The following is a 13,825-nucleotide window of genomic DNA, read 5'->3' on the forward strand; positions in this document are numbered from 1 at the left end:
TCATCATCTGTAAATTAGGTTTGACATGCAATAAGATAGGTGTTCCATATCTGCATCAAAATTGGCACCCATTTTGCACTCACACACTTGGCAGGTTTGACGCTTGAGAGGTATGGTGCCAGGAAGGGGACATATCAGGAGCAAGCTGGAGGCTTGGAATATCAATGGTATAAGGTCTCTAGGCTGCTCTAACTAACTGACACTAGGACTGGGTTGGTGCAAAAATCAGGAAGCCATAACCAGTTCCCTGATGGTCCCCTACCCCATTCCACTGCAAAGACAGCAGGCTGGGCAAAGGGGAAAATGGATCTTCCATATCCATTCAAATCTTGGCCTCTACTTAAACTACCAACAAGAGTACCAACTATGTTGGAGTTTTTTTGGGTGATGCAGACCCTTGTCTATGGGGAAATGCATAGATGCCACAAAATCATTTCCTATTAGCCACCAAATTGTAATAATTTCTAGGTATTATATTGACAAGGACAGAATGTGAACCTGCAGCTGACAGACTCCATAGCCCATTTCCAAGCCATTAAGCCAAACACTCCACCATAGCAAGTTTTACATTCCTGTATAATCTTTTTGTTTCTTCACAAGAGTAAAAAAGAAAATACCTGTAAAAAACCAGAGGGATCATTTTCTTTGATTACTTCCAGACAGTATTCCATAAGCCCTGTTGACTGACGTAGCTTCAGAGTACAGTGATTTATTTGGTCCCAAACAACCTGCAAATGAAAAGCTCAGAACATTTATGATAATCGTCTCAGCCTTCACTGAATCAAGTAAATTATTTCAGAAGCAGCAGCCGTGAATGGAAGAGAGTGTTAAAGCAATGTTTGTTTTAGCTGTCATATGGGTATTACCCCATCTGCATCAGCTACACTTCTTTGCCCTGTATTGTAAATACTGATAATTAGTTTGGCAAAATGTCATGTACAGGGAATCTCAATTATCAGAGCAGATTAAGTGTTGAATACCCAGGTCTGCTCATGGCTGAAGGAGTTAGGATCAAATGGGTGTAGAATTTGTTCACTGAACATGCAACCATACTTCCATTAAAATTTGAGCTTTTAATAACAAAATAACTTAAACCCAATATATTAAACAGGATAACTATGAGGACTACTGGGCCATCTATATTCTATCATTCCCTTCACAATTTACAGTAGACCCTTGTTCATCCAGAGGAAAAGAATAAGAAAGGCACATCTCTCATTTTTCTGCAATTTTGGACTTGTTTCTGCTCTCATCAGGAGTAAGTCCACTGCAGCCTATGGAGTTATTCAAGGTAAAAATGGTGTAAGTGAGAGGAGAATGAGGCCTTTTAGTGGGACATCACTAATTTAGGAAGTTGTGAGAGCGGGGTTCCCGGAACACCGAGCTGAAGCAGTCTGTCCATTCCCTCTACATTGTGTTAATCAGACAATAGAAAAAAAATCTAAAATATTTGTAATGACCCAGAACTTGTAATATCTTCAAATACAGAGCTATGAGCTGCATGAAATTTCACCACAAAGAACCCTACTGACCACCACTCCAATCAGCCAGTTACATTTTCTCTTTCCTTCCCCTTTCTCTTAAGAAGAGAGTGAAAAAGGATCTCAGGATGTCTCTCATGGACACTTGAGATTCTGAAGGTTTAAAAAAATGGACTAAATCCTGAAATTTTTATTCAGTCCTTTCCCGAACAAGATTGCTTCCACTTGGTCAAAACCAGAGAGGTAATGAGTGCTTGAACTGCCCGTTGATTTCAGTGGGATCAGTTGAGATTACTTAGCACCTGTCAGGATTTGACCCATAAACTTCAATAAGAGTATTGCCTAAAGTTTGAAGCACCAATTCAGCAAGTTACTTAAGCACATGCCTAACTTTAAACACATGAATAATTCCATTGAAGTCATGCTTACGTATCTTGTTAAACTTGGGCCTGAATAAGGACTTCAAGATCTGGTCAATGGGAATTTTAACTGAATAAGGACTTCAGGACTTAGCCTAATGTGCATTAACTCTAGGCTAAAGAGTCACTTCAATAGAAATATTTGTAGCCACACTCTCTGGAATGCTTGCAACTCATAATAGTTGTACTCACCTTTAATTTGTGCTCACGCTCTTTGGTAACTTTTGTGAGCAGTTTTGCCTTTTGACGAGTTAATGCATCAACCAGGGCATCACACTGAGCAACCAGACAAGCTTCATAATCCAACCCATTCTCCTAGAAGAAGGTGACAATCATATTCATCTATGAAAATGATTTTTTTGCAGTAAAAGCTGTTATTTACCCAACCCAATATACATGTTTTACATTTAGAAAATGTTTCCTTTCAAGAGTTTGGCATGTCATGTTTCCTTTGTGATTCCATTACATATTGCACTGTTAACAACTGCTGGCTACAAAATGCCTTAAGGGACACTGTCAAGATGATCATGCTACAAAATTGATTTATTGTAACCCCTTAATATACTAGCATTTTCCAGACAAATGAATGCTTGGGAGTCTCTATGTATTATTAAAATATCGTTCCAAATTCTGCTCTCAGTTACCTCACTGAAACTCCTTTGAAATCAGGGGGGTTGCACCATAGTAACTTGAGCAGAATGGAGTCCACAGACTGATCCCAAGGGGAATAAACCAAGACTAAGTAGAATTCTTGAGATTGTGGTATATTGCCTCAAGATGAAGGCTGAGAGCAATATGCACAATGAAAGGAACAATTTTAACCTGAGCACTTTTTTTTGAGCTTCTTGTAGTTAGTACATGCTTATATCTTCCCTGGAAACATGAATTTGGTTAGCCTTTTAAAAATAATACACTGTAGTTTTAGTCACATGGACCAGCAGAAGGCCTATGCAGCACTTTTGTCAGAGCTTAAGTGGGATTTAAATAGCACTGGGCTTTGGGCTGGTCCTCTGCACACAGCTGAATTTCACTCCCATGGAATTCACAACATAAGACTGGTTTAAATGGAAGTCATCATACAAGCTAAGCAGCTGCTTGAGGAGGGGAAGGAAGCCTTCATGCTCCTGTTTCCAGGAGACACTGGGCTGTCTAACTAGCTTCTCCCCAAACCCCAGTTCAGCACTTAAGCTTTAGTGTGCTTAACTTTAAGCATGTGCTTAAATCCTATTTAAATCAATGTCTCTCTCTGTTTCCCCCTTGGATTATATTTTACTAATCTGATTTGTCCACTTGGCCAAAATTAGATTTATCCTATTGCCTTCCTAAAGGTTGGAGGACAATTCTCTACATTTGATATAGTCACTGATATCCACTTCTAACAAGCTGGCCACTGTGGTAGTCAGTTTTCCCAGGACAAGTATAGCTGGCAAAGTTCTCCATTGTCGTCTTCTTAGAACCCCAATTCAGCAAAGCATTTAAGCATGTGCTTAACTTTAAGCTTAAATCCCACTGAATCAATAGAGAGTCTCAGGGAAGAACTCATCTGTCAACAGATATAAACACTGGTTCACCTCATGTGGGCATTTACACCTGTGTAAAGTGGGTGTGAAATACTACCTGTCTGATGAGGAGAGTTTTACATGCACTTTGCATTAGAGTAAATGACTCCAAAGTGAAAAACAGTGGAAAATTAGGCCCAGTGATGATAGAGAGATAAAGTTACCAAAGGATTTACAGTATTTTTAGACCATTAACCTATCCATTTCTCTGACAAAGTTCTCTTTGAAATCAGTTATTAAAACCACAAATGTTACTTTTCCAGGAATTAATTCCTGAATGCTTTTAGGCTTTAAATATAAATCTATGAATGTGCACAATTTGCTGCCCCAGTATGTATGGGTTATACACAATGCTTTGTTTATGTTAGGGACTACATGTATGTCTCTTTATCGCTGGAAAAAAATCAGTTTTAGAAAAAGATGGTTTGCCAATTTTAGTTCATTGTTCTGGAGCCATTGCCAAGATAAATTAGGTTTAAATAGGCATATTGTCTTAAGATGCAAGTGCCATCTCTTCTACAAAGTATCCCTACTTTGGGATATCAATAAGCATTGGTGCCAAATCCCTCTAGTCTCGATCTTTCCTGTTGACTTGATTCAAGTGACAGAAGGGACATCTAGACAGGAAAAGAAAATGAAATTTAGCTCTATAGTCAATGAGCCCAATTCTCTTCTTTCTTATACCCCTTTTGCACCAATATAACTCCATTGACTTTGACAGTTTCTCCTGATTTACACCAATATTAGAGCAGCATCAAGCCTCTGCTCTCATTTACACTGCCACAAATCAGGAATATCTCTACTGAAGTCATTGGAGTTACCTTACAGTAAAAATAGTGTAAGTGAGAGGAGAATCAGGCTCTGCATAGCTATCCCTTACACATGCACACGTTACTTATGCCCATCTTTTTCCCTTTGTTTCAGCTTTTCTCTTCCCCTCTATTTATTTCAATCTACCTCCGTTTTTAGATTAAATTTTATTACCCTCATCCTCACACCCTAAGCAAGAGGTGGGCAAACTACAGCCCACGGGCCACATCCGGCCCCTGAGCTCCTGGCCCGGGAGGCTAGCCCCTGGCCCTTCCCCTGCTGCACCTCAGCTTGCTCCGCCGCTGGCGCAATGCTCTAGGTGGCGGGGCAGTGAGCTTCTGGGGCAGTGCAGCTGCAGAACTCGGCCTGACCCAGTGCTGTGCTCCGCGGTGGCAATGGCATGACTGGCTCCAGCCAGACAGTGTGGCTGTCGCGCCACCAGCCACCAGTGCTCCAGGCAGCGCGCTAAGGGGGAAGGGAGCAGGGGGTTGGACAGAGGTCAGGGGAGTTTGGGAGGGTGGGCGAGAGCAGGGATAGGGGTCGGGGCAGTCAGACGGCGAGGAACAGGGGGGTTGAATGGGGGCAGAGGTCCCAGGGGGGCAGTCAGGAATGAGAGGAGGGGTTGGATGGGGCAGCAGGGGGCAGTCAGGGGCAAGGGTTCCGGGGGCGGTCAGGGGACAGGGAGAAGGGGTGTTTGGATGGGGCAGGGGTTCCCAGGGGGCAGTCAGGAAGGAGGGGGGATTGGATGGGGAGGCGGTGGGCAGTCAGGGGCAGGGGTCCCGGAGGCAGTCAAGGGACAGGGAGAAGGGGTGGTTGGATGGGGCAGGGGTCCCGGGGGAGGCAGTCAGGAATGAGCAGAGGGGTTGGATGGGATGGTGGGAGGCAGTCAGGGGACAGAGAGAAGGGGTGGTTGGATGGGGCAGGGGTCCCGGGTGGGCCATCAGGAATGAGAGGAGAGGATGGATGGGGCGGCGGGGGGCAGTCAGGAGCAGGGGTTCTGGGGGCGGTCAGGGAGCGGATGGGAGTGGATGGGGCAGGGGTCCCAGGGGGGCATCAGGGAATGGGAGGGTTGGATGGGGAAGGAGTTCTGGGGTGGGTGGATGGAGGGGGGGGCAGGCCACAACCCCCTCCCCTAACTGGCCCTCCATACAATTTCCAAAACCCGATGCAGCCCTCAGGCAAAAAAGTTTGCCCGCCCTTGCCCTAAGCCATGATTCATGCAGCCCTCTCTCTGATTAAGGAGAGAAAGAACATTCTTCCCCGGGAGCTGAATGCACCGCCTCTTTGGCTAGGTCTATACTGCAGGCACAGGCTCGGTGTAGCTCGAGCTGACATACCCAAGAGAGCTATGTCCCAGAACAGTGAAGCTGCAGTGGTGTATGCTTCAGTGCAGCCTAGTCCTGTGAGAATCACCCATGGTTCTCTGCTAGCATGTGGAGCAAGGGACCAAGCTTGGGCTGAACTTAGATGAGCTACAACTAGACCACAGGTTAGCTCCAGCCCCTTTCTGCTTGTATCTGTCCCTCCTCTACTTGGGTTATACCCCCCTGTGCCTTCACTTTGTCTTTCACAAGATGATAGGGAAACGTTGGTTTCTGCACAGAACTTGAGTCAGAATGAGTGCTCTTGTGGGTGCTCCTGTCATGGGGACTACACCCCCACTCCCACCCCCCAGTACTACTTGCAGCAGATGGGAGTGAAAATCATATAATGACAGCAACAAGGCCCCTTAGAGAGTCAGGAAAGAGGTAGTGAGGGCAATTAGGCAGGTTTTGAAGAGTGTGAGAAGAACAGCGTAAGGGACTTGAAAGTGACCTAAGAAGAGAAAAAAGAGAGAAGAAAAGCAAAAATCCACAGTCAGGGAAAAAAATAAGAGCAGAGAAAGAAAAAGGAGGCCATGAACCCAAGAGTAAGAGCACAGCTCTCTCTTGCTAAGCAAGGGAGTAAAGGGTTTGACTTGCTGTCTGGCTTGTATGGTGTTTAAATACAATGATAAAAACTACACATCTTTTACTCCATTGAGCAAATGTTTGCGTGTAAGACAGTTCTGCTGAGGAGTGAAAGTGGGAAGCTGCCAGTACTGAGCAGGGCTGGCTCCAGGGTTTTTGCCACCCTAAGCGGCAAAAAAAAAAAAAAAGCCATGATCGAGATCTGCAGGAGCTCTACCTTCACCACTTCAGTCTTCGGCGGCAGGTCCTTCGCTCCAAGAAGGACTGAGGGACCTGCCGCTGAAGATCCTTCCCCGTGGCCGCCCCAAGCACCTGCTTGCTGGGCTGGTGCCTAGAGCCGGCCCCAGTACTGAGGTATTTATTAGAGACAACCAGAATCACGTTTCTCATCTCAGGCCATGGATCTGAATTCAAACATTCCCAGTGTTCTGATTTGTTCAGATTTTGTGTTCTGGTTTAGACCCATTATAGAGATAGGCCCATGATGTGGAGTTCAGTCCAACTCCAGATTCAAATTTCCTCAAAATTCAGAGGGTGGGGATTAGCTGCAGGTTTCTACTTTGGGTTCACCTCTAGGATTTTAGTAACATGGGGTGGAGATTCAGGGGGTCATAGTCACGAATACCAGAACAGACAAATTCTGGTCATTCAACTCTAACTACGACAATACAATTATGCATAACAATTTGCCAGTGTTTCTGTTCATATGCATTAAAGAATTTTACAGCACAGTTTTAAATATTTGTAAATATTCATCTTTAGGTTTCAAAAGGGTAAAAGTAGCTACTGAGGGGAGCTAGGTGACCCAGTGGATCAGTAATGGACTATGGAGTCCTTCACCTGCAGCTCACTGCTTCAGAGCTATTCAATGTGTATAGTGAGTGGCTGAAGTTCATTACCATCTGACAGCTGTTTGGTGGCCTAAGGGACATGAGTTGGTGGTTTAGGCCAGTTCCTATCAGTCAGTTATCCATATCACTTTTAAAAAATAAATTAATCTCCCTTACTGGCGCATCTAGCAGAGCAACAAAGGAATGCAAAGGGTGGGGGATACAACATTCTGTGGCACTTTGCATATGTTGGCACCCTTTCTGCGCACAGCAGGAACTGGGGATTGCTCACTGATGACCAAAGGGTCAGAAGTAAAGCAGACAGCACACAGTGGGTAGACCACAGAAGCCATGCTAGAAAAAATCACTAGTTAGAACAATAATAATCCTCCCCTAGTGCCCTGGTGAGTCAGTATAGGGAAGCAGGCACTGCTGCTGCATGTCCCAGACATGTTCTCTGGGTAGACAGAGAGGTGAAAATTCCTAATATCCAGCAACTTTCATGAGCCTATATTCACTTGAAAAAAACAATTGAGTTTCACACTGGTTTTGTGCTCTTGTAGTGCAAATATAAATGTGTGTTTTAAAAGACATTAATTAGTCTTTTGCTCATTGTAATGAGTCGAAATCCAATGATCAGAGCTGAACAGAAACATACACAACAATAATTTCCACACAAACTCCCTCCCTCCCCACATTCATTTTGGCACTGCTTGTGCCCTTTTTGTATTTTGACTTTCCACAAATATCCTAACAATTAAAATACAAGAATGTTCTCAGAAACAGCATAATTTAAGCAAATGTTAGACTATTCACAGGTAGTAAGTTTGGAATTTGTAAAAATTCGTATTTTTACCAAAAGCCTGACTCTAAGAATTACACTCATCCAGTATGTGAACAGAAACACACCATACAACCAATAAGTCCAATCAGAAACTAAACAACACAGTTCAAATTTCCAATTCTTGCAACAAATGGCATACAATCTACAGGCCAACAAATATTTGTAGACATTAATTGATGAATAATTTTGCCTAACAAATACATTCAAGAAAAGAGTGTGTTATTCCAGGCAATCTGTGAACAGCAAGAGACTAAAGTCATCAAATAAATTATGCACTCAGCTCTAATGATTATTGTATTATCAAAACAAGTAGTATACAATTACCTGTATCTGCTGTAATATATTTTTCAGCTGAACCAAAAATTCTTTAGCTTCCTTTGCTTTATCTGAAACACCATTTAAAGCCTGAGACAACTGTGTCTGTAAGAAACAGAATTTAAAATGAAAAAATTAGAGATAAAATGCAAATGAATTGCAAAAAAATGCAAATACTAATCCTTACTTCTTACAATTAAATGTTAAAAGGCTTACTTGGCGTCACATGCATTCTTACTTGCACAGAGGATTTGTGCTAGAAAATAATAAGTTAGCATTTCAATTGTAAGAGATTTAGTAAGGGTGAATCTCTGTGTGGGTAGTCAGTTATTGTCTCCATTTTCCATTTAAATGTAATGACTAGCTAAGTCACAACACTTACAAAAGCCTGAAACTGTTCACATATGCACTGAAATGATAGTATCTTACATTTACATAGTGTCTGTCATGCTGAAAAATCCCCAAATGATATCTAAACTAGCAATTTCTTAACTCTAAACCTGAAATGTTTACAAACTTTGTAGTGTCAGCTACAGTTAAAATATATTAGAACTTTCATTACAAATCCTTGTTTGTATAGTCTTGTAACATTGTGTAAAAATTTCTTTTGGGGCTGAAAGCATCCATTCGTCAACTTAACCCAGAGGTGAAGATTTCTGGAAAAATTCTTTTACTCATTTTGAGTTACGAGAGGGTGAAAAAAAATAGGTACTTTCACCATTGTATGACAACTTTAAGATAATGTTTTGTTTATGAATAATTTAAATGGGTGAATTTTACAACATTTGTACTAGAATTCTAGCCACAAGACTAAGCAACTTTAACTCCACCCCTTTGTGCATATGTACTACAATTATCTTTACATGACCACATATTATTCCTCAAAACATGGCATTTGATAACCTTGTATTTAGCTATGATACTCTGAACACCTTTCCCAGAGCTGAGGAAGAGCTCTCTGAAAGGTCGAAAGCTTGTCTCTTTCACCAACAGAAGTTGGTCCAATAAAAGATATTATCTCACCCATCTTGTTTACTTGATAACAACCTTAGATACATGCAGTATCTTGCACAACCATATTGATGTAACACACACAAAAGTGCATTAAATTATTTCTCTGAAAAGTACACATGAAGGCCCTGCTCCTATAATTGCATCCATGGAAGCAGACCCTTGCCCCTGCATAGAGCTTCAATGACCTTTGCCCCCTCACAGATAAAATTGCATGATCAGGCTCTAGAGTATATTTAACCAACAGACTACAGATGAAGAATAGCAAAACTGTCTAACTGTCAACAGCACTATGTTTTGTGTTATGTTATGGCTGATGTAACTTCAGGAACTCTTTCAATACTATATCAACCAGCAGTGCTTCATTAAAACAGCTTGTGGAAAATATACTATGAGCCAGATGATCCTCTGCTGCTGTTAATTGACGTAGCTGCATTGAAGCAAATGGAGCTATGCCAATTTACACTAGCTGAAGATCTTGTCATTGGTCTCTTTCTACAATGTTAGCACTTAGGCCCAGATCCACAAAGGTATTTAGGTATTCTCTCTCTCTCTTTCTACCTCAGTAACTGTTTAAATATTTATCTACAGTACAATAGTAGATTACTTTGAAATCTCAGGTGCCGAGTGAGTTCAGGGACCTACAGAGTTTGGCAGGACTATTGTGGCTCGCAGTGGAGCCAGAACTGGGATTTAGATACCTAATTTTGTTGTTTAGGCACCTATGTACCTTTGCAGATATGGGTCAAAGTTACCATTTATTCTCTGCTTGATCCTGAGGGGAAGTGATTTACAGCTACCCTGACAAGGGCACAGCTCACTTCCCCCTTGTGCCAGCTCTGCTTTACCCAACCCCCTCCCATGCTCTACCCATCCTCCGCCCCTCCCTCCCTATGCACATGCTCAACTGGGAGAGGGAAGACATTGGGTGTGCTGCTCCTTCTGCTCTATTTCCTATGCGTTGACCGATGAGGTAGGAAGCTCTAACACAACCACAGGAGAGTCTTACCTTAGGGGTAGGCACAAATTGGCCTATAATGAGACATAGCGATGAAGGCTTAATGAAGAATCAACCCTAATGTTTACCCTCCTGTTCATGGAAATGTTCTATATTAAGCCCAGTTACATGCATTGTACTGGTACCAAATTTGAAAATAGAATATCCTCTACTATAATTAACTTGTAACTAATCTAATAGGAAGAGCTATAATAATTATATTATTGCTGTCAGTACTTATATATATGTTTTTTCAGCTTCCTACTCAAATTCTTGGCATTTCACAAAATTTGAAGTAACAATGTCTGGTCCAAAAGTTTACCAGGCTCATTGAGCCAAATCCTTATCCCTTGTTAAGGTCCCTGTGTGCCACCAGAGCATCACAAAGGGGCTGGTGAAGATTCCCCCAGTTTTACATTCCTTTTGGTCACGTGCCTGTACCTCACCAATAGGACATATTTTTGCAAGCACCAGGTGGAAATGTGATGGAATGGTGTAACAAAGTATGGAGAACGTGGGGCTGGAGCGTGATGTGCTCTGCCAATCAGTGGCCAGTGGAATGGTCCCAACAGGTCAGATGTGCCTCAGCCACAAAACAAAGATGACTATAGTTAGCCCATGACAAAAATTTAATTGCCACCACTCCAACATCTAATCCCATCACCAGCATCAGAGCACAATGCATCCCACAGTATGGATGGGGCCAAAAACAGGGTTTGTCCTCTAGTTATCATGGCAGCCATTAAATTCAGAGTCAATCCAGATCATTCATCAACTACATGGATATTAATGTGACTGAGAACATTCAGTCTCAGCTCCTCATATATAGCCACCATGAAGAAGACCCTGTACATAAACTTGACAAAGAAACTGATCAAATAACTTGACCAAACTTTTTCACTCATTAAATAATTGTAATTGTGCTACTGCAAGTAGAATATGAAAGCCAGTTCTCTGATCACTAAACCCATTTAGAGATAATAGCCTTGTTTATTAAAACATTTATAGGGTAGTTTCTAAAGCAAATGGATTTAGCCATGTACTTTCCATTAAAACAAAATGGATTCAGATGCCTAAAACCTCCATAAGCCACTATAAAAATCACCCTTTCAGAGCTCTCTTTCAAATGGTGGAAGGATTTGCTTGAAGCTAAACTGTAAGTTACAAGCTCCATTAACCATGACAATTAATAATTCCTGACAAATGTTGTTCTATCCACATTGATCTTAATTTTAATATCTGGGTCTAGCAATGAAATAAGGATTCTGTAGATGGGTAAAAAGCTTATACTCTTATCAAATACAGTAACAGACAGATAACAAGGAGGACAAGTAATCAAATCTAGCTAGGCATAGAAGACTGATGTCTTCTCTGATTTTAGAAAATGAGACAGATAATTCTACCATTCTTTTTCAAAAGAAGAGTTCATTGCTCATTTACCTTTCTTTTTCTCCATCTATCATCATAGCAGATTAACTACTGATTACATCCTATGATCCAGGCACTGAATTCTTAAAGAGTTTCCAAGTTTCTGGGAATGGAGGGTAGGGGTTTGGGGCAATTCTGGTCTACCTTCTAAAGATGCATCAATATGCCAATATTTCCCCTCAACTACTTGCTCATCTCCCTATGCATCAGTGTCCTAAACAGAGGCTTGTCCAATTAAAGTTCCTGATGTCGTCTCTACTACAAGATCACACATGCACAATAGTTATATTTTTGATGTACATGGCAGGACTCAGCAGAAGTTGCAGAGCTGAGACTTGTTCAGCTTGCTTCCCCATACCTGTGAGTCAAAGGGCCCACAAATTTAAATCTATCGTCAGTAATATTATTAATATTATTAATATTTTTGTATTACAGTAGAGCCTAGAGATCCCAAATGTGATCATGGCTCCATCATACTAGGTGCTGTACATACACAAAGTACAATATCCTTCCCTCCAACAATAGGAGCAAACAATTTTGATCAATCCCTTTAAAGCCTTCCCACCAGAACCTCAGCTGATATGAATCAATGAATCAATGAGCTGATTTATACCAACTGAGGATCTGGCTCTTTGTCCGTATATTACATAATTTCTAACTTCTCCAAAATAATTTACTTATGGCAGATTCCTACATATATTTCTAGGGGAAAGTATCTTTATTAAACTAACATGACTACAAAATGCTCATGGAGAATGAGCTAGACTATCTAGCAATAACATGTACAAACAATTAAATTTGCCATATAATTCTAAATACAACACTTTAATTTATGGTTGGCCAAAGTTACAGGACCCAGGAGGCAGTAGGTGTAAATTACTGCATATGAAAACTTACTTAGTTCCAACTACAAATATCCAATTCCGAAATAAACATGAAATGAGGGGTTAGACTGGCTCCTGTTGGCAGTTTCAATATTTTTATTTCCTGTCAAGTATATTGTTCTAGGATAATTAACACTTACAAGACATGAAAAGATTACTACTGTCACAAAAATTAGTTAATTTTAGGTTATTTTTCTGTTTCCTTTAGAACCTTTATCATAACATTCAAACTATATATAACAAGGGAAAATCACATTCTGTGAGAACACACCCTCCAGAGGAAAAATGCAGTGAAAATACTAAACAACAGAATGTAGTTCATTCCTCTGACAAAGTTTGTAAGAATGAGAAATGATTTACAATGTATCTTGATCAGCACCACAGTTTATCACACCATTTCAAAAGGCGTTAATCAGATGTAGCACAAGTAGACTCCAGTGGAACACAAACGGGCTTCACAATCTACAAAACACTAACCACTTCTGCATATTGAAATCAATCATTGTTCATCAGGGGTTTAGTAGACTCCTTAATGAAGACTTTCCACACAAAATCAGATTTTGCAATTAGCATAAATGACAAAAGCTGTGAATTCACGACCTGAAGCTTATGAGTCAAGTGAATTTAACTCCTGAACACAAAAAAATCAAGTTATTCAGGAGATGGTTTAGTGGTCTAAGTAAGTCCTGAGCTGGAAATACCTTGACTCTGTTGAAACACAGACTGAAGTACTATCAGGGCTGATTCACCCATTTATTCTTCTGATCAATAAACAAAGTTCTGTGCAGTTGATGCCATGTGGGATTTTTTCAAGGGTCTTTACAAATTGAAGCCGTGTGTGTTCTACATCAGAACTACTGTGTGGGGAGCCAGGGATCAGGGCACAAGAAGTGATCCATTTTCTACCCCTATGCAGTAGCCAAAAATGATCACAGACCCTCTCATTACCCCCAAAGGTGCTAGTCATACCAAAGGGAATAGGGAGGAGGTGAGCCTTTCCTCTGCAGTAGCCAACAGAAGGAAGCAAGCTGCCCCACCTGAAGGGATGTAGCAACTGGGTGCTCTTCCTTCATGAGGGAGGGACCCTGTTCAGTGCTGCTGTATGGATAGCTGTAATGTGCTGAGGATAACAAGCACTCTATACATGTAAAATATTAATCATTAATTCTTAATCGAGTCAGTATCCAGGCTTCCTGGCAAGACTGACAAGCTTCAAATCAATGTTAAAACAATCGTCTCTTGGTCTCTACCCAAAAAGTATATGAAACAACCCCAGCTTTTTATATAAAAAGGTTGCA

General features: G+C 41.3%; 1 protein-coding gene across 3 annotated transcripts in view; it reads right to left on the bottom strand.

Moving 5' to 3' along the window:
* LOC123356889 (tripartite motif-containing protein 67-like) overlaps positions 1–13,825 on the bottom strand; it is a 54,008-nt gene that overhangs the window by 37,900 nt on the left and 2,283 nt on the right. For all 3 annotated transcript variants that reach the window (XM_045000142.1, XM_045000144.1, XM_045000143.1), the window contains exons 2-4: positions 8,217–8,312; positions 2,093–2,215; positions 618–728 (exon numbers count right to left, since the gene is read on the bottom strand). In XM_045000142.1, the coding sequence (XP_044856077.1) occupies positions 618–728; positions 2,093–2,215; positions 8,217–8,312 (330 nt within the window). The remainder of the gene's footprint in view (positions 1–617; positions 729–2,092; positions 2,216–8,216; positions 8,313–13,825) is intronic.

The sequence above is a fragment of the Mauremys mutica genome, unplaced genomic scaffold, assembly GCF_020497125.1.
Source record: "Mauremys mutica isolate MM-2020 ecotype Southern unplaced genomic scaffold, ASM2049712v1 000000F_np12_subseq_67271636:67468913_obj, whole genome shotgun sequence".
Classification (NCBI taxonomy): Eukaryota; Metazoa; Chordata; order Testudines; family Geoemydidae; genus Mauremys; species Mauremys mutica.